The following is a 23,554-nucleotide window of genomic DNA, read 5'->3' as shown; positions in this document are numbered from 1 at the left end:
CAGCCTTGTCCTGCAGTGTGATGGAGGGCTCATAGCCTGCCAGTTTGGGGTGATGGCAATTGATTTCTGGGGTGTTTTCCTTTGTCTCTTGCACTTCTGACCTGTGTGCAATGCAGGTGCAGGGTCGTGTCCTGATGTCTGGTGAAAGAGGAAAACATGCTCAGGCTCTGTGGCTGGATTGTGCTCTTCTAAAACAAGAATCCATTTTTTATCGAAATATATTTTTCTTTTAAAAAATAAGCTTGTTTAAATAAATTTGAAATTATGACAACCTATTTTAAGGCTTACATTTACTATAATCTATTAATCATTTAAGTAACTTCCATCAAGGATTTCTTCTCAAATATTAATGAGCTGAAGGGTGCTGCTTTTACAATGATATGTCAGATCAGGGGGAAAACATCTCTAACTCTTTCTTTCTAAATGTCACAATGTCACATACTTAGTATCTATTATCTTCACTCTTTACAATGGAGCAAATGCTGGTATTTACATTTTTTCCAAATGTCAGTATGTTGAGTTCCTGCTGTGCATGAAAGTTCTTGCCTTAATTACCCATAATTTCACGTTAGCAGGCAGGTGCAGGGAGAGTGTTTTCCTCCATTTGAGCTGGTTCATACGAAGTTGAGAAGCCGTGGGGAGTTGGGAAAGCGGGCAAGCTCAATTTCCCCTCTCAGTCCATGAATAAAGACCGTGTTGGAGAGGAGGAGATCCGCTGCTTCAAATCCTCCCGGCTCCCAGGACCAGCTTTTCAAAGGGGATCCGTGTCCCTAAACACACAGCTCAGCAGTTAGAGGGAATTCCAAAAGTGCTTCTGGCTTCCTGGTGACTTAACTCAGGGTTTTGCTTCCCGCCAGCGTGGTGGAGTGCTCAGCATCCCTGTGCTGGGGACACTCCAAGCGCGCTGATCACCGCCAGGAACGCGGCCCGTGCTGAGCACAAACACTCTGCCAGTGCACTCGCGGTGGCTAATGTTTCCTTTGATTAATCAAATCAGTTTGGGAGGATGAACCTGGTTCCCGATGCAGATTTTGCCCCCCCTCTCCACCTCCCCCGGCAGCCAGCTCGCTTAAGGCAGCCTAATGAAATTAATTAACAGCAAATTTAAAATGTTGTTTTTCAGCGCTGTAATTGAATTCCAGTTTTCATTTGAAGGCAGCATGAAACAAGCAAAATAAAGATGATAATTTGCAAAGTGAGACGGGCGCCTTCCCGTTGCCAACAATGGGGCAGATACAGGAGGGAAAGCTGTGCCTCAGTGGGAAGCTGATCATGTTTTTTCTGGTCATCCCAACAAAATCTGCCATTTTCACAAAAAATAGCTAACAGGAAAATGGCAGGCCTGATCTGATGGCTGAGATCGAGGTGGTGTGAGATGCTGATCCAGTTGATCTGGTCTGAGGGGGGCACAGTGATTAAACCAGTGCCCATCTCTCCTAGGGAGAGGTGCTGGTGTTACCCTGTCTTTGGCTGAGACCCAGCCGTAGGGTGTCCCTGAAATTTTGGAGCCAGCCCGGTGAATTTGGTTTGATTTGGCATTTAGTGTCCTGGAGCATGTGTCGTGTCCCTGCCTGAGTGTCCTCTACTTCCATGACAGCCCAGCTTTGTCCATCTGTCTCACTCTCTGGAATTAAAGGTACTTAGGGAAAATGGGGCTGCTTGGGCAGAAGCTGCAGGCACCTCTGCAGGTTTCTGGGCTGAGTCCTGGGTGGAGAGCTGTAGGAAATGGTTGAAAACTGAAAACCTCTGCAATCATGGCCAGGTTCACGTTTCACTGCTCACAAAGGATGGTAAATATTTTGTCTGCAATAATTTGTGATGTGGTCCCAGTGATCCCATGATGCTGTTGATAATTTGTCCTGTATCCCGTGTTCCCAATGTCTGAAGCTGTGTGGGTGAAACCTGCCCAAACTAGAGCTGGAAGGACACTGCTGGGTTACTGCTGTCAGTATGTGCTGGATTTTTGGAGAGGCCCACATCTGGATTATACCCAGAAATATGGCTTTACTGCCCTTTAGCCCTTCAGGTTGTGATTTATGTAGGGGCACGCAGGACTCAGGAAGAGACAAGAATTTTGACTTCATGTTTCAGAAGGTTGGTTTATTATATGATGATATATATTATATTAAAAATGCTAAACTAAAACTGTACTAAAAGAACAGAGAGAAAGGAATCATTAGAAGGCGAGACAGGAATAGAACGGAATGAACAACAAAGTCTTGTGACTGACCAGAGTTTGAATAGCTGGATTCTTGATTGGTTATTAATTGGAAACAACCACATGAGACCAATCATAGAACCACCTGTTGCATTCCACAGCAGCAGATAGTCATTGTTTACATTTTGTCCCTGAGGCCTCTCGGCTTCCCAGGAGAAGAAAATCCTGACAGAAGGATTTTCATAAAATGTGTCTGTGACAGGTGCTGGCAGGAGGTGACTGGACGGATTGCATCCTTTGGTCCCTCCAGCCATTTTTTTGGGAAGGGGTGAACATCTCCCACGAACCCCCTGCTCCACATCTCCCCCTTGACCAGCTTTGCTCTTGCAGAGATCTCAGGCAACACGGATGACATCCCGCTGGTGCGCTGGCGGCAGCAGTGGCTGGAGAACGGCACCTTGCTCTTCCACATCCACCACCAAGACGGGGCCCCCAACCTGCCCGGCTTCGACCCCACCGAGGAACCCCAGACCGAGTCGGCAGAGGAGGAGCTGAGGATCCTCCACATCTCTGTCATGGTACGTGATGGGAAGGCGGCCCCTGTTTAGCTGTCCAGAAGCCTGTAGAAAATATAGTGGCTCTTGAAAAGCCATTTATTCCCCCCTCTGGCTCCAGCTGCCCTAGGATGGGGAACTGTGCCCACCTTTGGGGTGGTTAGGATGCCCTGGGCACCTCTCTGAGTGGTGAATGCTAAGTGCCTTCACAGGCTGCTTCAAAGCTCTCCCTTAGTTTGCATCACTTTGAAAATACCTTTGTGGGGTGCCTTTATCCCCAGGGCTTCTGTGCTTTGAAGGTCTCAGCCACGTTAACCCCGGGTTAATTCCCATTGACTCGTCAGGAGCCCTTTGCCCGGTGCAGGCTGCCTGCTGCCCTCTGCCCTGATGCACAGCGTGTGTCACAGTGCCACCAGGCACTGTCACCACCACTTTTATCAGCCTGGCAGCCCCGTGGCCATGGTTTCATGTGTCGGGGTCACACAGCAATACTCCACCCAGCTACACAGAGAGAAGGTTTTAAAGGCAGAGAAAGGAGAGATCTGTAGGCTGGGGGAAGATCTGTGGTATGTTGATTTTTTTTCTGGTGGTTGTGTTGGAAAAAAATTGAAGAATCCTACAATTTTTGTGCCACTGGAAGATAATTAGCCAGAGACAATGTGTTGCAGAGACTGCAAACAGGCTGTTCAGTGGTGTCTGCCCTAATAAGAGCTTCAATTGCTCTTCCAGATTGCAGCCCCAGGCCGGGTTTCTCCTCTATCACTTGTGCTTGATTAGTCTGAGGGAAAAAAAAAAAAGTTTGCAAAGCCACTCCCCAAAACATCTTGCACCATTATCTCAATTTTACTGTCTGTGCCCAGCTGCTCCTGAGAGGGTGCCTCATCTCTGGAGAGGCTGTCCCCGCTGTGGTCTTGATCTTCTTGGGCATTGCTGTATGCCAAGATCAAGGCAGAAGTGCCTGGATGAAGGTTTGTTATCGAGCTGATGAAAAGGATGTCTGCAACTCATCGCTGTCATACCAAAATGTGCAAATGCAGATTGAGTCCTCCTCTGCCCTTTTTTCCCCATCACTCACAGCTCTGCTCCGACAGCATCCCTACTTCCTGACAAACAGAGGTTGGCTTTTTTGCCAGGAGCCAGGATCACGTGGTGTTTTCAAGGCTGATTTTCTTTCTTTGCTGTGTGGTTGCCAAGGGAAGAAGTGTGAGCGAGGGATTGTATCCATCGTGACCGAGGTGTGCTCTTGGACTGGGTGAGGAGCCCTCCCGCACCCATCCCGTGCAGGGCTCCTCTCCCAGCCATTGCATGGATGCTGGACTGGGGGAATAAGACAGAATGGGATTTCAGTGCTCCTGTCGAGGGAAAAAGGGGCTCTGAGGTGGGGGTCTGACCTTCTCCAATAGGCAGTAGGTGGGGGCGACTTCAGTCCTGGCTTTCATCCTCCTCTCAGAGCCTCTTGAAATCTCAAGAGTCCACAGGCTTCTTTTCTCAGGGATAATTTGAGCTCTCAAACTATTGGGACAGAAGAAACTCATTTTCAATGAAATAACAAGTCTCTTTTGTGAACCCACAGCCACTGCCTGAAAAAAATTGAGCATCCACCAGATTCAGGCTCCAGCTTGGTCTCTCCTGTTTACCAGCACAGGTGTATGGCAGAGCTTGCTGGTGTTTGAGGGATTTAATGTGCCTGCAGAGGGTGAAGGAGAGCCAGGAATGCCCTGGAATTCCTCCTACCTGCTTGTCATGCCACCTGCAGATGAACTTTCTCTAGGGTGATGGAGAGCCAGGACAGAGGAGGACACCTCTGGTGGGGATGGGGATAATCCCCACTAATCTATGGATCACAGGAACTCATAGGGATTGGAGCACGATACAGAATTAGGCTCCCACTCTGCCACTAAAAATTCTGCACGACTTTTCCAGAAACTTTATACAAAGGCATGTAGTGATGGAATTAGACTGATACAGAGATTAGATATTGGGAAGAAATTCTTCCCTGTGAGGGTGCTGAGGCCCTGGCACAGGGTGCCCAGAGAAGCTGTGGCTGCCCCATCTCTGGAAGTGTTGAAAGCCAGGTTGGACAGGGCTTCTCCCTGCTTTTGGCAAGGGCGTTGGAATGAGGTGAATTTAAGGTTCCTTCCAATCAAAACCATTGTAGGATTCTATGGTTTCTATGATCCAGGGCCAGTTTTAAGCCCCAGCAAAATTTTCTGACTTCCTGGCTGTAGGCTTCCTGGCCAGAAAGATGCCAGCCAGCCCCCTGGCTTCTGCAGGACTGCTGGTCTCCTGAATCACTGAGTTTGTTTCTTCTTTATTTCTTTTGTTGCTGTTGTTTTGTTTTGGGTTTTTTGTTTTTGTTTTTGTTTTTAAAGAAAGTTGGGAAGGAGGCTGGGATGGTGCATCACAGCTCCATTATTCTGGAAATGAAAGTGGGTTAAACTGTAATGGCCATTAAACTTCCTTTTCCAGCTGCCTCTCCTGCTTCTCATTCAACAATTCCCTTAATGTTTTATCCTAGTGGAGCAGATTATTCCTATTATTTTATTTTCTCAAGATCACCTGTTGCATAGAAAAGAGGAGGGAGACCGGAGCTGTGGATGGACTCTGAGCTCTTAACTGGCTCCACATGCTTTTTCTTGTTATTACTGTTATTATTCTTGGCAGATTGTGCATAAAGGGCCAGTCTGGGGCTTTCATCTCACTGCCCACTATCTGTGTACAGTGATGTCTTGCAGGAAGGTGATCTTGGGGACAGTGGCAGGATGGCAGGGCCAGGTGCAGATTTGGGCTCCGTTCCTTTGGGACAGGAGTTTTTTCAGCCTCTTTCCCCAAACAGGCTCCCCAGACAACACTTCAGTCATCTGCCTATCTCAAGCCTTGATCTCTTTTAATCAGTGCTGCAATTTCTGCCAGATACCCTGGGAAAATCTCCCAAGATTGAGAGTGACAGCACTGAAACCGCTTGGAAATGGGTCAGAAAAAGTTGCCCGTAGGAGCTTTTGCCTGGAATAAAGCTGATCTGTGTTTTCAAAGGCAGGAGAGTGAAACAAAACATGCTTTGCTTTAAATGCTGCTTTTTCATGCCTCGGTGGCGACCTCAAAACTGGTCCAGCCCAAGGCAGGCTCCAGGCCAGCACTGGGTGCTCCTGGTGCCAGCAGACTCCTGGGGATCGGGCTCTCCTCTGCAACCTGGAGCATCCCTGGGGCGTTTGTGTCCCGGGGGATGGCGGATGCCAGTCCCTGGCTGATCCCTGCTCGCGTCTGTGCCCGCAGGGAGGGATGATCGCCCTGCTGCTCTCCATCCTCTGCCTGGTGATGATCCTCTACACCCGCCGGCGGTGGTGCAAGCGGCGCCGCGTGCCGCAGCCCCAGAAGAGCGCCAGCGCCGAGGCGGCCAACGAGATCCACTACATCCCGTCGGTGCTGATCGGGGGCCACGGGCGGGAGAGCCTGCGCAACGCCCGCGTGCAGGGCCACAACTCCAGCGGGACGCTCAGCATCCGCGAGACGCCCATCCTGGACGGCTACGAGTACGACATCACCGACCTGCGGCACCACCTGCAGCGCGAGTGCATGAACGGCGGCGAGGACTTCGCCAGCCAGGTCACCCGCACGCTCGACTCGCTGCAGGGCTGCAATGAGAAGGCCAGCATGGACCTCACGCCAGGTGGGCTTGGGCTGAGCCGGGTCCTTTCCGGCTTGTCTTCTCTCCGCAGTTCCATACGTGTGTTTCCCCTGGAGCGTTTTCCCTGTTTCTCTGGGGTTTCGTTGGGTGTGAGGTGTTGGTGGTCCTCTGAAGGCGCTTCCATCGCTGCAGCCAGTGGAGAGCAGTTCCTGCTGAGTGGGACGTGGCTGGGACAATGCAGCTTTGTGGTTTCCATGGCTTGACAGAGAACCAGAATGGGGTTCCCTCCATGCTATCCCATCGTGGCCCCCAAACTTCCCTTCTGTATCCCCAGATTTCTGGTGTCTTCTTCAGGTGAGGTTGTTAGTAGCAAATTTTTACTTGCCATCAGTATGATTCAGAGTTACTCTGCCTTCTGATCACCAGCAGGGGTTCTTTGAGGCTTATAACAAACCTGTTCTTTGGTCATATCACTAAATGAGGCATCCAACTAGAGCCTTCCCAAAGAGTTTGGGAAGATCGTGGTGCCTGAAGCTCTCCAGCATATGAAGAAGTGCCCTGAGAGGCTGAGTGTTAAATCTCAGCTTTCGGCTAGTTTGGTGGAGGTGCCAGTCCTCTTCAGGATTTGAGCTCAGCTCATTAGCTTCAGCACCATGATCACCTCAGGATGATCTGGGCACGGATCCAAGGAAACCTTTCTCTCACCTCCCTCCCTTTTAAAAGTCTTCATCCCTGAAATATTTTGCCTTCAATTCTCCTGCTCAGGGAGCGATAACGCCAAGCTGTCCCTGATGAACAAGTACAAGGACAACATCATTGCCACCAGCCCCGTGGACTCAAACCACCAGCAGGCCACGCTGCTGTCCCACACCTCCAGCAGCCAGCGCAAGCGCATCAACAACAAAGCGCGAGGTACGGGGCTCCCTGGGGTGGATGGGGCGTCTTGGGCTTCCACCCACCCACATTCCAGCCACCCACCTTCTCCTGGGGTGGAGAAATAGGACCAGAGTGTGGAGAGAGCATGGGAAAGAGGGTTTGGGTGGGGAGAAACAGAAGATGTGGTGCCTGCAAGGATGGAAGTGATGTTGGGCTGGTTGGTTATGAAGATGCAGGTGGTGTTTGCCCCAGTAAATACTACAGGAGACCGGCACAGCCATGGGGAAGAGGTGCAAGGGAACGGGGGGGATCTGGCTGTGTGTGCTGGGAAGGGGAGCAGATGCTGTCCCTGCTGCACCTGGCAGATGGAGCTTCTGGTCTGTAGTGCAATGCTTTCCCTGAAGGGTGGTGTAGGGTGCCAAGGTTTGGGGTGGCACGGTGCCAACCCCTCCGTGACTACACTCAGTGTCCCCTGCAGCTGGCTCAGCATTTCTCAACCCCGAGGGGGACTCAGGGACGGAGGCAGACACCGATCCCCAGCTGACCTTCTACACGGACCCCTCACGGAGCCGGAGGCGCAGCCGAGGTGGGTCCAGCCATCCCTCTTGCCTTATTTGCCGTAGCTTTTTTGGGTTTGGAGACTTTGCACTGGCAAAAAGATGGAAACCCAAGTGCAATCCCAGCTGCCGCAGGCAGGCACCAGCCCCTGCTTCGCAGCAGGCTGCGGCTGCTCTCCAGTGGAGCTTCTCAGCAGAGGATGAAATATATTCTGATGTTTTGCTGGAGGCTCCTGCCGGGCACTGGTGTATATTAATGAGTAACACGCTTCAAAGGCTGGCCCGTGCGTTCCCATGCTGCTGCTCAGCACCGTGCACATTCCAGCTGTACGTGCACCAGAGGGTGAGAACAGCCTCGGTCCCCAGGCAGGAGTCTTGCCCCACTGCCCTGCTCTGTTCCTTTGGGAGGTTTCCTCTTCCCAAGAGGAAAGTTAGTGTCTGTTTTCCCTCGCTGAGCCTCGTTTGCTGGATGATGCCTTGTTTTTCTGGGAGTGGCAAGACTGGGAGCCATCTCCTTCAGCTGGGGCTGGAAGGCTCAGAGACAGAGACAGACGTTCAGGCTTTGTCTCCAGACAGTTTGTTTTCCGCTCAGCTTCTTCAGCTGAAAGATTAAAAGTCAAAGACCTGCATGCTCTGAGCAGTTAGGGCTCTCTATTGCTTTTTCAAGAGCATCAATGAGCCTGTTGTCATGACAAAATTAACCCGAGTGAAGTGCCGAGAAGGAGTGCCATGGGGAAAACCAGGATACTGCATTTACCTTTTTTCCTAATATCACTGCTCTGCTTTAAAGCTCTGCTGTGCAAAGTTCTCAGCATGCTGCAGTGCAGGCTGTGGGAGAGCCAGGGCTCTGGGGAATCAGGAAGATCTTGGTCACAGAGCAGGGGAGGGATGGAGAGTTCCCATGGCAAAGGCTGCTTCACGTTCTTCAAAGCCCAAAGTGATTCCATTTGATTCGATTGATGCTGGATTTCCAGAGGGCTGGGCAGGGTCTCTGCATCCTGAGGTCCCCTGGCTGCACCCAAAGATCTTCCTGGGTGCTGCAGGTGTCAGGTTTGACTGTGCTCCTGTGTTTTGCAGTGGGGTCCCCCCGAAGCCCTGTGAACAAGACCACGCTGACCCTCATCAGTGTGACGAGCTGTGTCATCAGCCTGGTGTGCTCTTCCCACATGAACTGTCCCCTTGTCGTCAAGATCACCCTCCATGTCCCTGAGCACCTGATCGCCGACGGTGAGCACACCGTGGTCTTACCCCTTCCTCCTGCCCCACTCTGTGAGGACTGATGGAGGAGAGGGGGAATGATGATGGACAGGATGGGTGCAAGACAGGAGGGACAGGTGGGGATGGAGGGCACCAGTGTGGGACGGAGGGAGTGGGCATGGGATGGAGGGTGGGGATGGGTGGAAGACAGGGGCGATGCAGGGGATGGGTCCACGACAGAGGGGAATGGTGTGAGATGGAGGGTACCGTGCTGGGAGCAAGGGATGGAGTGGTACAGGGTGGAGGGGATAGGCACAGGACAGAGGAGACAGACACAGCTCTTGTGGGACACGGGGCTTGCTGCAGGATGGAGGGGATGGGCATAGGGCCAAGGAGATTTTTGTGGGTTAGAGGGGAATGGATATGGGATTAAATGGACCACGATGGGATGCAGGACATGGTGGGACAGAGGGATCAGACCTCTGTGTGAGACCAAGGGGAGGGGTGTGGGATGGAGATAGCTGCTGTGGGACAGAGGGAAAAGGCACAGGATGGGAGGAGCTGTCATGGGATAGAGAAGACAGGTATGGAAGGGAGGGGGCTGTCATATGGCAGGGAGCATGGGCACAGAACAGAGGATTCCTTGTGGCACAGAGGGGACTGTTGTGGGACAGAGGGTACTTTCTCAGGATGGAGTGAATGGACAGGGGACGGAGGCATCCATCACTGGATGGGGGGCAAACATTATGGGATGGCTGGGATGCAGGGGACCACCATGGGATGGAGGGTGCAGCAGCAGGTTGCTGTCACTGACTCCCCTTGTCTTGGTGGCAGGAAGCCGGTTCATCCTGCTGGAGGGGAGCCAGCTGGATGCCAGTGACTGGCTGAACCCAGCACAGGTTGTCCTCTTCTCCCAGCAAAACTCCAGTGGGCCCTGGGCCCTGGACCTCTGTGCCCGGCGCCTCCTGGACCCCTGTGAGCACCAGTGTGACCCCGAGACTGGTGAGTGTTCCTGAGGGTGGCGTGGCTTTGTGAGCTCACCTCTGCCTCCTCAACCCTGCTGTGGTGGGAAAGTGCTTCCTCACCTTCTCCGTGTGCAATGGGAGCTGCTGGGTGTCCTGGTGTGGCTGCAGGCTGCACTCTGCAGGGAAGCACATGGAAAGCCTTGCCATGAGTGTTCCCCCATGTCCCTGATGTCCCTGTCTCCGCAGGGGAATGTCTCTGCTATGAAGGTTACATGAAGGACCCTGTGCATAAGCACCTCTGCATCCGGAACGAGTGGGGAACGAACCAGGGGTGAGTGCCCAGGCTTGGAGTGTCCTCACAGGAGGAGTGTCCTCACACGAGCTGCTGGGCTTCCACAGCTCCTCGCCACAGCTGTGGTAACTTCTTGGATGGCAGAGTTAGAGGCACCTCGGTGAATTGTAAGGTCAGCACACGGCTGGGCTCTGCAGCAGGTCTGTGGGAGGCAAGGATTTCTGTTCTTTGAAATAATCAGGAATGATGTACAAGAGGCTATTGTCACATTTCAGAGTCAACACCCCCTGGAGAAGATCGAGGTTGTTCCTCCCGCCCTTGCGTGCACTATCCTGGGCATCCTTTGCTTTGTGGGGCTTTCGTTTTGGGTGTGTGAGGCACCAGAGGAGGGCTGAGGTCGGGCTGAGGTCCCCGTTGAAAGCTGGGAAAATTAAATGCTTTGATACTGTGGCTGAGGGAACAGAGGAGTCACCGTCTGCTCCAAGCTTTACATACCTGCAGGTGGTAAAGGAAATTTTTCTGATGTTTCAGCAGCAATTTGGTGGTGGATTCCAAAAGTTCCCATCTCTCTGAGACCCTCAAGGGGGTGCCCCATCTATCCCTCGACACTCGTGGGTCTGTGACGTGCAGCTGGGGCCTCCCAGGAATGGCTGGAGGTGGTGTGCAGAAAGCCAAGACATCCCCAAAGCCAGAGCTCCCACGTGCATCAGCACCAAACCCTTTTTTTCCCCCCCCTTATCTCATTAGGCGGCAGCTGGATGGGCGGTGGCCCTGCACGTGTCAGGATGCCCTCTCTGAAGTTATTAGTCTTCACAGTGGGAAGAGAAAATCCATCAAAGGCTGGGCTTGGCGTGTCCCCTGCCGTGTCGCTGCGCTGGGGGCTGGCAGCAGCGGGGGCTGTCGGTGCCGGCACAGCCCCGCTGTGTCCCTTTGAACTGGGGCCCTGGGGAGAGCGCTGCTGCTCCATCTCCAGCCCCCTCTCTGTTTTTTATCCTTTCAAAGGCAGTTGAGCACTGAACTCAGCATGGAGCACCAGCTGTGTTAGACGAGTTGTTGCTCTGGGTGCCCCGAGCCAGGGCTGTGCTCGTGGCACGGGTGGCCCCACGCTGGGGATGGGCTGTGGGGTGTGGTGATGGTCCCCAAAGCTCTGCCAGGTACCCCTGCTGGGCTGGGAGAATACAGCTCCTCGTCCTGTTTGTCCCCAGGGGCCAGTGTCCAAGAGGAATGTCCCCAGCTCCTCTTTGCCATCTCAAAAGAGGCACTGAGTTATGGGCTGGGGTGTAGGGGGTTATTCTCCTGCCCGTTTGGGGAGGTCTTGTGTTTAGGAGTGTGTCACAGTGGGCTGGAAAGAGCCCACAGCCACGCATGGTTTTGGTGGCAGCCTCTGCCTCCGTCAGAGCAGTGTGTTGGGCCCAACCCCTTGCAAAAAGCAAATTGGCAAATAACTTTGTCCATCGAGGCTAGTAATAAAAATGGATAAGCGCTGTGGAGAAACATTTGCTTCCTGACCCTCTGCTTTTCCTTTGCTCCTGAGTGTGGGTCTGCAGCTTCACACTTTTCTTCCATGCACACTGCTCTTCTCCAGCTTTCTCCTGATACAGTTCCTTCACTTTCTTAAAGCAAAGTGGAGAAAAAGATGCTGTTTTCAGGTAAATTGGGAAAAAATATAGATGTAATGAGCAGGAGAGAAGCCAAGGGCAGGAAAGACCAATACATTCCTAAAGTCCCCTAGACCAGGAGTTTGCATCTCCTGGCCCAGCTTTGGTGTCAGCAATGCCCACCTGAAAGGGGCTCAGGACCTCCCCTGTTCCTCTGGGGGATTTGGGGCTGCTTTTTTAGACCTATCTCCAGCCTGAGGCTCCCACAGGAGCCTTTTCTCTGCCTTTTCTCCTGCAACAGGATTCGTACCTGGCCAGGGTACATCTTGTCTTGTGTTTCTTCTTCTGTACCAGAGTTGGCTATGACAAATTATGTGCAGCATTTCTGAAATATTTTTCTGTTTGGGGCAGAGAAACCTGGCAGTTCTCTTTTTCCCCAAGATGCAGCTCAGCCCTAGACCATGGTGGGCTCTCAAAGTCCTTCTGCCCTTCTCTGGGCTCTCAAGAAGGCTCCAATGCTGCAGCTGTCACCATCTTTAGAAAACTCTCTGTTTCTTGAAACTGGGGTCATTCTGTGTTTCTTCATTGAACTTGTCAGATTTTTGTTTCATAAAATGATAGCAGCTGAAACCACACTTCACCCTCCCTACCTGCAGCTTCCACTATTTTGTAGGGGCTCTTGAAAGCATATTCACACTAAGCATCGTGATGCCAAGGGCAGCTTGGTGTTTAATGAGAGGTTTTTTTTCCCTTTCTGCTATCTTTTCCTGATGTCCAGGTGCTGCTTAGTGCAGCTCTGCCTGGAAGGGCTTGTGATGGTGGAGGTCCCTTTTGCATGAACCATTGGCCTCCACGAGGTCACGACTTGTCTGAAGTCTCTTTAGCCTAGGAGAACCATTTGTCAGAGCCTGTTTACCTGAATAACTTGTAGCTGTAAGCTGCTGTTTATGTTTTTTGGGGTAGAGGTCGAGCTGCAGTGCTGTCTTTTGTTGGGTTTTCATCAGCTCACTCCCAGTTCCAGCCCAACCAAGTAGCCTGCAGACTCACCTGAAAGAGATGTCTGCAAAACTTCTGCTCTCTCTCCCGCCATCTCAAGGTGAGATCAGCTGTGCCTGAAACATTTCTGACTGCTGTTTGTCCAATATGCTCTGAACCCTGCAATATTGGAGTGATGTTCTGCTGCCACGGGTCAGCCCCCAGAGAAACCACGCTGGTGCTTGGTCAACAAAGCAGGATTTGCCAAATCCCTTGGCAAACTTGGGAGTGATGTGTTCTGGATCTGACCTCCTCTGTTTTCCCTTGGTGGCCTTTTTATCCGAAAACTCATTTCAACCCTTTGGTTTAGATAGTTTTGCCGTTGGTTTGTTTTTATTTACAGTGATGACAAGTTGGCTCGGTGTCTGTTCACTCAGTAGCATCTAATTTTGCTCATGAAGGCGAGCTCATCTTTGTACTTTATTGGTGATGGCAGTGAGAAGCTTTTTGTGTTGTGTGTATTTTGGGTACCAGACTGAGATCCACGCCTCCACACTGCATCTTTTACCCAATGTGTCCGGACCCTAAATCTTCAGTTTTTCAAAAACTCTGATCTTTTTGATCATGGGTAGCAGATACATTTGATCAGCTGCTTTTTTTTCTTTACTTTCTTTTTTTTTTTTCCTGGTGTGTGTGTGCTTCTCTTTGCCTGTTTTAAACAAATCTGTCTGGTGCTGTTTGTGTGCTCCCAGTCTGTCTCCCTGCTTTGATATGCATTGTTAATTAGCTGCTTTTCGACTCTTACTCTAATGTTCCCTGAGTAGGATGCAGTTTCTAGCAATCCTACCAGCCACGCTTCATCTTTGCTCATCAGGCCAAATTTCTGCGGTTCTTTTTGTGGTGTAACTTGGCCAAAAATCAAATCAGCACATTCTGTCTTTAGTTAATAAACTGTTACCTGCCTGCATTTGCACTTTTCCATCCCTGCCCTTAGATCCATCTCACACGTGGCTTTCCCCTCCCCAAGGTGCGCTTTTCAGCCTCCCCCGCTGAGATGGAAGATGCTCTGCATTTAAGGAGTCTTTATCAGGGTGCTCTTTGAACTCCCAACATGCTTCACCGTGGCCTGGGGAGGTTTTAAGGCAGTTTAAGTTGATGTGGAGAACATGCCGGGCTGGGTGCTCTCATCCTGCCGTACCTGTTGGGAAACTGTCCCACCCCAGTCTTGCAGATGTTTTTCCCAGGACAGGACCCGAATTAGTGCATCAGCCTGAGCCCTGCTCACCCAGCTCCCCTCCCCTCCCCATCCCTCCTCTTCCACACACGATATCCCCATCCTGGCAGTGCACCTGCTCCTCTTATCCCATCCCTATCCCACAGAAGAGCGAGGGACACACTGGAGTGACAAGGACAGCACTTTTCCTGCTTAAAGTCTTTATTTTTCTCCCTCTTTTTCTCCTCACACCCCTTTTTCTATCTTTTTTCTATCTTTTTTTTTTTCTTCCCCTTGCCTCTCTCCATCCCCTGCTGTGTGCCTCTGCTTTGCTGAAGGACAGCCTGATAAAGAGCTCCTCGTTCTTTCAGATCCTTTCACCAAACCACCCATCCGCCTCCTCCTCCCGCCTCATTCTCCTGGCAGATTTACGGGCAGCCCAGGGAGAAAGTGCCGGCATTAGCATTTTTAATAAAGAGCTGCTTGCAAGGGATGGCAGGCTGGGAGGGGCGGGAGGGGAGAGGCAGCTCCCTGGGCAACTGTAACGCGAGCAGAGCTGTTGCACAGCGCAGTGAGGCTGGGGAGGAGCCCCGTGGGCATTGCCGGTGTCGCGCGATGCTCGGGTGGCACCTGCTCTCTGCTCTCCTGCCATCAGGGTGGTTCTGGGCCTTCATGGGTGCCCACGTTGGGGTCCTGGGGTGCAGCGGAGGCGCGGGTGCCATGGGGATGCTCTGGTCTCCCCACCCTGGCGTGGCCATCCTTGTGCTGTGCACTGGCTGGAAACCCTGAAAAGCACAGGAGGTCAGGGACCCAGATGTCAAGTCACCTATTCCAACTTTCTCCTGCAGTGACATTTCAGTCACGCTCCCCTGCTGGGCCTTGTGCAGAGACCCCCTCTCCTGCGGCCCCTCCAGCCTCTTGCCAGCTCCCCTCAAACCAGCTCCTCTGGGTTAGCTCGTGGTGGTCGCATCCTGCCAGCTCTGGGCTTATTCCTCACCCCACCCATCTTGTCTGGAAGAGTTTTTCAGGCAGTGGGGACAAGCTGGAGCGGTGTTCCTCATGCTACAAGTCAGCCTGGCCTCCTCCCCTAGGGGCTGCAATTTAGGCATGGCCGGGGCCCTGTTGAGCTGGTTCAAAGCATCGCCAGCAGTGCCAGGTTTGGAGGGCTTGGCAGGTGTTTTGTGGGCTTTCACTCAAGGCCAGATGTGGAGCAAAGCATCCAGACAATGATCCATCTACAAGAGCTGAGAGGCTTGAGATTGTCCTGGGGATCCACTGGCAGCACTTTGGCCTTGGGGACTTGCTGGCTGAGTGTGGGGAATTTGCTGGTTCTCAGGTGCCCTGGTGATTGCCCATTTTGTTCTTTCAGATGCCCACCTGAGTGCCAAAGCTTGCAAGAAGCTGAGAGCTGTCCTTTCTGGCCCATTTAATCCAACCTGATCAGCTGCAGAGCTGCTGATCATTCCCACTTTTCTTTGTGAGCTCTGGAGGCCATGCAACCCTGACTCTCCCTTGCCGTGTAGGGATGTAGCTAAAGTCTGAACATTGCATTTCAGGGGCTTTTTTTGACCCCAAGTAAGGGAAAAGTGTGGCAGGCTGAGGAGATGCCACACATCTCCCTTCCTGGAGCACAGAAACCCCTTCCCTGGATCCAAGCCATCATCACTTTTTGCAAGGGCATGTAGCATTAGGACCAGGGGTAATGGGTTCCAACTGACAGAGGGCAGGTTTGATTAGATATTAGGATGAAATTCTTCACTATCAGGGTGGTGAGGGCCTGGCACAGGTTGCCCAGAGAGGCTGGGGCTGCCCTATCCCTGGAAGTGTTCCAGGCCAGGCTGGATGGAGCTTTGAGCAGCCTGGTCTAGTGGAAGAGGGGTAGAATGATCTTTAAGGGGAGATGATCTTTAAGGTCCCTTCCCACCTTGGCCATTCTGGGACTCTGTGATTGCAGGAATTTTAGCCACATTTGGAAATTGCATCCCGGGTGGACACAACATGGCTGGGGTGCTGATTTCAATCTCCCAGGTGGGTCCAAATACTGGCTCCATGTCCTGGGTGTGTTGACATCCACGGGCTCACACATGTGCCACCAGGCAGAGGTGTGGCAGTCCCTGTGCATCTGCAGCACCTGCCCCAGCACTGAGCTCTGCTGCAAGCCAAGAGCAGCTCTCCACAACCACTTTTCCACCCGAATTGATGGGGAACAATGCCTCGCTTCTATACAGCCTCTGCCTTTGTTCCCAGCCTGATGTGCTCCTCAAAAGCAAGAATAAAACCCATCTGCAGGAGCACTGGAAGGTGGGGGAGTGAAGCATTCAAGGTGTTGGCGAGACACAAGGAGCACATCTCTTTCTGGATGAAGCTGACCTCATTCAAGGCAATCCGATTGTGGGCTGAATGTAATCCCCGGCTCCCAGCTGACCAGACAGGAAAACAGCATTGTATCCCAGCAAAGGAATGCTGTAATCCTGCAGTCAGGATTTCTGTATTAATATTATTTTTGTCCTTGCTGAAATAACTTCAGATTAGAAATTAAACTGCTTGTGCAGGAGAGCTGTAATTGCCTTGAGAGAGAATCCCTGTGCTTGTCACTGGCACCTGATGCTCTTGACTCCAAATTTTAGCAGCAGCGATGCGATGGGATGGAAAATCTCCTCTCCCCAGCTCTGAGCTCTTGCAAAGGGGATTTGGAGTTTTAGGGTTTGGGAGCGGGGTTCATGTTGCCTGATTCAAAGCCCACCGTGGCTGGGTCTCTTGTCCGTCTCACTCTGCAAGTGGTGGTCTGCCAGCAGGGCTGTGCTGCTGGGGGTTCATGTCCCAGAGGTGTCACGGGTGTCCCACTGAAAGGCACCAGCCTCCAAATCTTAGTGGCTCATCACTCATACCCTGTGCTGTCTAGGACAGCAGGAATGGACCAACTCTCCAGCCTCCTGCTTGGCTCCACGCTTCCACCTCATCTTCTAGCCCACTTTGCAAAGCTCCCCCGCCTGGAACAGTGAAACACGAGGGTGGTAACAAGGCAGGTGGTGAAACTGGGGTCCCAGCGCTGCCTGGCAAAAGCCTCACAGACAAAGGGTCCAGCTGCAGTTTGGTTTTCTTTTTGCAATTCAATAGCTGTGATGCAAATCCCTAAAACAGGACCAGGCAGGTGGTACCGAGCATGAAGAGATGTGAGGATGGCTGGAGTGCCTCCAACCCCAAAATAACAGATACAACACATCACTGGCCTATAGGCAGGTTGGAGATGGGACAAGAATCTGGTGTTGTCGGGACCCCAAAATAAAGATCTCAGATCTGAGGCCATTTTATTGTGTTGTCCTGGCTACCCTCAGTCATCCTGCCCCAGGACCCTTCTGCATGTGAACTGGGGGCTGAGCAGCGGGAGCATTTTGGGCTGTGAGCAGCTGTGAGGACATGCTGCGGGTGTGATGCTCCTGGTTTTCTTTTCCAGGCCCTGGCCATACACCATCTTCCAGCGTGGCTTTGACTTGGTGCTGGGCGAGCAGCCTTCGGACAAGATTTTTCGGTAAGCGGTGAAGGCAAGCTGCTCAGCACATTTTGGGGCTTAAATAGGACTCAGGGCATGCAGGTAGCCCAGCTGGCAGGGCTGAGCACAGCTGTCCTGTGCCACCTCCTGGGCACATGTGAGCATGGCTGAGAAGATCTCCCTGCAGCTTCATGTGGGTGCTGGATACCCAGCAGCCAGTTCCTCCTCTCTGTCCATGGGGAGAGTGAGTTTCAGGCTCTGAAGGAGGGTTTCTCTGGAAAATGGAAGTGCCTTTTTTTTAAAGTTACATGCAATTTTTGGGAATCATTGGCTGTATTTGGGGGAGCCACCCCACTTTACCCTGCCCACACACCTTAGCTTAAGCTGGCATCCTTGCAGGATGAGCAGGGAGGCTCAAGGGCTTGGATTTGGGTGGAGACAACCTTCCAGGGTCAGCTTTTCCCTCTGTGCCAGCCTTTGCTGCTCTCCCTGGCAGGTTCACCTACACCTTGGGGGAGGGCATGTGGCTGCCCCTGAGCAAGAGCTTCGTCATCCCACCGGCTGAGCTGGCCATCAACCCCTCAGCCAAGTGCAAGACGGACATGACGGTGATGGAGGATGCAGTGGAGGTCAGGTAGGTGCCATGGCAGGGCGAGGGAGCTCAGGAGGGGCTTCAGCAAACAGAGCTGGGATCCCCATCCCATGTTTTGCAGGTGGAGATTAGTACAACCATTAACCTGCCCCTCTTTAGTCCTGCAAAGCCGAGCCTTTGGCAGTATCCCTCCTCATCTCAGTAGCTCCTGCATCCCTCTAAAAGCTTGGCTGCCATCCAGGTCACTGTGAGCCCGAGGAAAGCCTGAGCTCTGGAAAAACCCACGCAGCAGCCACGGTCATGCATGCATCCACAACATCTCATGGAAGCAGTGGCACATCTCCTCTTCCTCCTCCTCACAGGGAAGAGCTGATGACCTCGTCCTCCTTCGACAGCCTGGAGGTCCTTCTTGACTCCTTCGGCCCCGTCCGTGACTGCTCCCGGGACAACGGCGGCTGCAGCAAGAATTTCCGCTGCATCTCGGACCGCAAGCTGGACTCCACGGGCTGCGTGGTGCGTGACCCCAGGGACCTGGAATCCCCCTTGGTGTGGGCAAGGAAGGGGAGGCCACAAAGGGAATCCTTCCTCCCTTACTGTCACTTCGGGGTGGATATTTTGAGGTTGATTTTGCAGCAGGAAGATGCTTTTGGGCTGGCATCTCCTCTGTTGCTGGGCACACACACACACACACACATAAGGCAGTAAGAGTCCATCTGTTTGTTGGCCCTGTGGCAGGCTCCAGATCACTCACGTGTGTCCCCTGTCACCACCACAGCTGCTCTGCCCCAAAACTGAGGGTCTGTGGGGCTGGGGTGCACTGCTGCAGTGTCACCAGAGCTGGGCATTGGGGTGAAGAGGCTGTGAGTGTGGGCACAAAGTGGCTGTGGAAAGGGCAGCACGGCTCTGTCAGTCACTGGAGCTGGGTTGCTGGAGAGTGGGGTTGATACCAGCACATTGCCTTGGTGGGGGATGGCTTGGGGGGCTCCCGCCTCAGGGGATACACTCCTGAGGGCTGCAGAGAGGCTTTGGTGCAGGAGGAGTATCTGCAGCTGTGGATGGTGCTGCTGCCCTTCCTGCAGCCCCTGAGCACTGCTCAGGCTGCAGTTTCTGGTGGAGAGCACTGCTGGAGCCCTGCCCTCCACCTCGGCCCCAGAGACGGACACCTTCCCATGGGTTTTCACCTCCTGCTTCCCCCACCCCACCAGTGCCCGACGGGACTGAGCCCCATGAAGGACGGCACAGGCTGCTACGACCGTCACGTCGGCGTGGACTGCTCCGATGGCTTCAACGGGGGCTGCGAGCAGCTGTGCCTGCAGCAGATGGTCCCCCTGCCCGAAGACCCCCTGCTCTACAACATCCTCATGTTCTGTGGGTGAGTGACCCATCACCACCTCCCTGGCCACGGGGACACCCCCAAAGCGCTGCCGTCACTTGCCGCTGCCGCCCTGAGCTTGTAGGGGTGGGATGGAGGGGGTCTCCTCTGTTCCTGTGCGTGTCCTCAGTGCTGGGGGGGCTGCAGCTGACAGCAGACCCCGTGCTGGCTTCCCAGGTGCATTGAGGACTACAAGCTGGGCGCGGACGGGCGCTCGTGCCAGCTGATCTCAGAGTCGTGCCCTGAGGCGGGGGACTGCGGCGAGCCCCGCGAGCTGCCCATGAACCAGACACTCTTCGGGGAGCTCTTCTACGGCTACAACAACCACTCCAAGGAGGTGGCGCCAGGGCAGGTGCTCAAAGGGACGTTCAGGTGAGTTGCAGACGTCGGGAGGGGACCCCAGCAGGGTCAGACCTCATCATCCTCTCCAAGGAGAAGGAGCCTGGGGCTGGACCATAGCAGACTGCCTGGTCAATCCATGGTTCTGACACTTTCCACCAAGAGTAGACATCTTTTCAATCTGTTCCTGAAGGACAGGAGAAGTGCCAGGTGGTTTTTTTGAGATGGGTCACTTGCTGGCTGTCGTTTCTGCCATCCTTCAACCTCGCTCTTCTCTCTGCAATTAACTTGCAGGCAGAACAACTTTGCCCGGGGGCTGGAGCAGCAGCTGCCGGATGGGCTGGTGGTGGCCACGGTGCCCTTGGAGAACCAGTGCCAAGAGGAGCTCTCTGACCCCACACCTGACCCTGAGTTCCTCACTGGTGAGTGAGTCCAGCTGGATCCATGTCTCTCCCACTGAGGCAGCTGCCAGCATGTCCAGCTCAGCACCCTAACCTCCCACAGGATATATTCACTGTGGGATAAATGCACTTAGGTACTCAGCTGCACATAAAGGAACCAGCAGCTGAGGGTTGGTTCCCTTTTTCCAGTAAGTGGAAGGCATTAAAAGATGAAGGAAAGGCAAAGGCTGTAAATTAATTGTGGAGTGTAAAAGCTCAAGCATCCGTCAAATACTTGGGGCATTTGCAAAAGGATTTTTCCTTTTATTTTTTTTTTTTGAAGGCAAAAAAGATTTTCCAACTACCTTTGATTTCTTTGCTGATCTAGTGAAGCATTTAAAACCCCGTGCCACCAAAATAAAATATTTTGGTTTGCTATACCAGGGCAGCATGGGCCATGAGTGAGAGGTTATCATGGGTTGCTAGACAGCCTTCAAGGATTTGCCTTTTTCCAAGTTGCCAGTACTCGTAAATAGCCTTCATTTCCTTGGTGTTTGTTGCTGTTTATGGGAATAAATCACTCGGGACTCCGTTTTCTTCATGGTGGGAAAAAAGCCATTCTTTATTCCCATAACTCCTTTTTATGCAGTTTTACAGACCTCATGTGTGACTCAATTGGTCAGTAGCTTTCTTGCCAATCACTTTTATTGGTTAGTAACAAGTTCTTCTTTGTTGATTGGTCACTCAAACTCTTGGTGTCTGTGTGCAGGGACAGTTGTTTGTGAGAGGCAGTTTTCATTTTTCTAGCAGTGTAAAAACAGTTGATACAGGTGCTAGTTGTTTTGTTTTTTTACCCAGGAATGGTTTGTTATGTTAACAAATTGTTCACACCAGGATTGTTTTCACATGGGAACTTGCAAAGTCAGGGCCAGCCACTGATTCCAGGAGAGCAGGTTGGATTGTATGAAGCCTTTCTCTATGATTTTTCTACCTTACTGCAACTGGCTGAAATGGCCCTGACATCGAGGAGCTGCTAAGCACAGGATGTGGCTAGTAATGTGTTTCTGTCTCAGAGGAGAGCTTGTGCACTCCCTTTGTCTGGCAGAGCTTCCAGGAGGATTTTGGGGAGCCCCCATGGACTGTATCCTGGGTCTGGTGGATGCTGGTTGCCCTGACAGGGTGCATGGCAGTGAAGGTGCAGGCAGATTCAGCAGGGAGGAGGGTTCTGGTGGGTCTTGGGGGGCTGAGCTTCCCCAAGAGAGCTGGCTGGGTTGGTCATTCCTGCTTCCCTGGGGATGCTCAACCCTGCCTGGAGGTGCTGGAGGATACCTGCCTCCCAGTGGGGCTCTCCTGCCTGTGACAGTTACATGGATGTGAGGGAGGCATTGCCACCACAGCCTCAGCATCACAGCAGTGTCAGCGGGACTGGGATTTCACTGGCAATTATGCTGGGGAGGTAAAAGCCAGTAAATGGTCCTATTCATTTCCCACTGTCTGCTGGCTTTGTGGCTGATTTCGAGAGAAAAAGAAAAAGGAGAAAAAAGGAAAAGAAGTAAAATAGTCTCTGCTTGTCAGAAGCTTGGATATCACTGTGAATACACGAGAGGCAGAGCTGCTGAGTAAGGAAGGGCTGTTTTTGCATAAACACTTTGCAGGGAAGAGCAAGGCTTTGAAGCTGTCGGCAGCAGCCAGCACTGAAGAGAGAGGTGCTGGAAGGCAAAGGATCTTATCCTGCTTATACTCTGTCTTCAGCTCTTCTTACAGAGGGGGGGATGCCCACTGTTATCCTCCTGAGCTCCTGCTGGGTGCCTGTTAGCAGCAGAGTTTGGCGTGATGTGCTGGCTGTGCAGCACTGGAGCTGCAAGGGGGGAGGAGGCCTGTCCCAGCATCCTGCTGTGGCACTCTGGGGATGCTCTGGCCACCAAATTCAGAGCCATGAGCACCCTTCAGTTCCCTTGCTGGGCTTTGTCTGAGGCTCAGTGGCTTCTCTGTCCCTCTGCTCATAGAAGCTGAGTTGCCCTGTGCCTTGGGCAGGAGTAAGTGGCCGCCCAGCCCAGGTCTCCCATGAATTTCTGGCTTCTGTAACTCACAGCTAAATGGCTGAAGAACAGGATGTCTTTGAAGGAGAAGGACAAACTCTGGGTCCTCTTCAGCCCCAGCATTGCCATAGTGTCCTGAGGGAACATTAGCATCAACAGGCGAGTGATTTCCCCGTCCATCTGCTGCCCACTCAGCTCAGTCCCAGCCGAAGGGGACCCAGGGCCTCTTGGCCGGTCGCACTTGGGCACGTGTGGCGTGACGGTGACCGTTCCCGGGCCTGCTAACAGCTCATTAAAAAGCACAGCTCTCATTAGTGGCATAATTAGCACACCTGGGCATGCCTTGGGAGTGGGCACTGGGAAGGAAGCAGGAGGGGGTGCAGGAGGAGGCTCATTATCTTCCAGCGCAGAGCCCTGGATGGCAAAATGAACCAAGCCTACGTGTTTTCCTTCAAAGCTGTCATTTTAATTGCTGGGGACTACCTGACCCTCAGCTCTGAAAGCCTCCCTGGGGGCATGTGGTGTGTACAGAACCCTTTTCCCTGACTTCTCCCCACCTTGCTGGCTGTGTTGCCCAAGGCACGAAGGGCTACAACCATCCCCATGGTGAGGTATTGCTCAGCAGTGGCATTGAGTCCCTGTGTCCTTTCTCTGGCAGGGATGGTGAACTTCAGCGAGGTGTCTGGGTACCCCCTCCTGCAGCACTGGAAGGTGCAGTCTGTCATGTACCATGTCCGGCTCAACCAGATGACCATCTCGCAGTGTAAGTGTGCAGGGACACGGGGAATGAGGGGAGGAAGGATGGCAAGAGGTGACATAGCCTTCTGCTGGCGGGTGATGGGCTCAAAGGCTGGTTGCCCACTGCGAGTGTGTAGGGGTAGCAAGGGCTTGGTGTGCTCTGGGAACTGAGCATCTCCTCCATCTCCTTCCCAGCCTTCAGCAATGCACTCCACTCTCTGGATGGAGCCACCTCCCGTGGAGATTTTGTGGCGCTGCTGGACCAGTTTGGCAACCACTACATCCAGGAGGCAGTGTACGGCTTTGAGGAGTCCTGCTCCATCTGGTATCCCAACAGGCAGGTCCAGCGGCAGCTCTGGCTGGAGTATGAGGACATCAGCAAAGGTAGGAGCTTATCCTTGGGAAGGGTACTCATGGCCACCCCATGGGAGTGGGAAGCAGGGTTTGCTTTTGGCATTTTGGAGGGTGCCCAGCCTGTGTCAGGACCACATCCCACGTCATTGTCTCACACCCTGCTCTCACACCCTTTGAAGCCACCCAAAGGATTCCCATGGATTGCAGCAGGCCAGGCCAAAAAGAAAGATCAATACCCAT

The 23,554-nt window shown here is 52.8% G+C and overlaps 1 protein-coding gene across 2 annotated transcripts in view; it reads left to right on the top strand.

The window, feature by feature from the left end:
- Positions 1-23,554, top strand: part of ASTN1 (astrotactin 1) — a 59,273-nt gene that overhangs the window by 18,959 nt on the left and 16,760 nt on the right. For both annotated transcript variants that reach the window (XM_038144578.1, XM_038144577.1), the window contains exons 2-16: positions 2,549-2,736; positions 5,986-6,379; positions 7,103-7,249; positions 7,692-7,799; positions 8,848-8,997; positions 9,802-9,969; positions 10,179-10,263; positions 17,465-17,539; positions 17,997-18,134; positions 18,455-18,605; positions 19,298-19,464; positions 19,642-19,836; positions 20,098-20,225; positions 22,881-22,985; positions 23,156-23,344. In XM_038144578.1, coding sequence (XP_038000506.1) covers positions 2,549-2,736; positions 5,986-6,379; positions 7,103-7,249; positions 7,692-7,799; positions 8,848-8,997; positions 9,802-9,969; positions 10,179-10,263; positions 17,465-17,539; positions 17,997-18,134; positions 18,455-18,605; positions 19,298-19,464; positions 19,642-19,836; positions 20,098-20,225; positions 22,881-22,985; positions 23,156-23,344 — 2,388 coding nt within the window. The remainder of the gene's footprint in view (positions 1-2,548; positions 2,737-5,985; positions 6,380-7,102; positions 7,250-7,691; positions 7,800-8,847; positions 8,998-9,801; positions 9,970-10,178; positions 10,264-17,464; positions 17,540-17,996; positions 18,135-18,454; positions 18,606-19,297; positions 19,465-19,641; positions 19,837-20,097; positions 20,226-22,880; positions 22,986-23,155; positions 23,345-23,554) is intronic.

The sequence above is a fragment of the Motacilla alba genome, chromosome 8 (assembly GCF_015832195.1).
Source record: "Motacilla alba alba isolate MOTALB_02 chromosome 8, Motacilla_alba_V1.0_pri, whole genome shotgun sequence".
NCBI lineage: Eukaryota > Metazoa > Chordata > Aves > Passeriformes > Motacillidae > Motacilla > Motacilla alba.
This window is presented reverse-complemented; position numbering and strand designations above follow the sequence as displayed.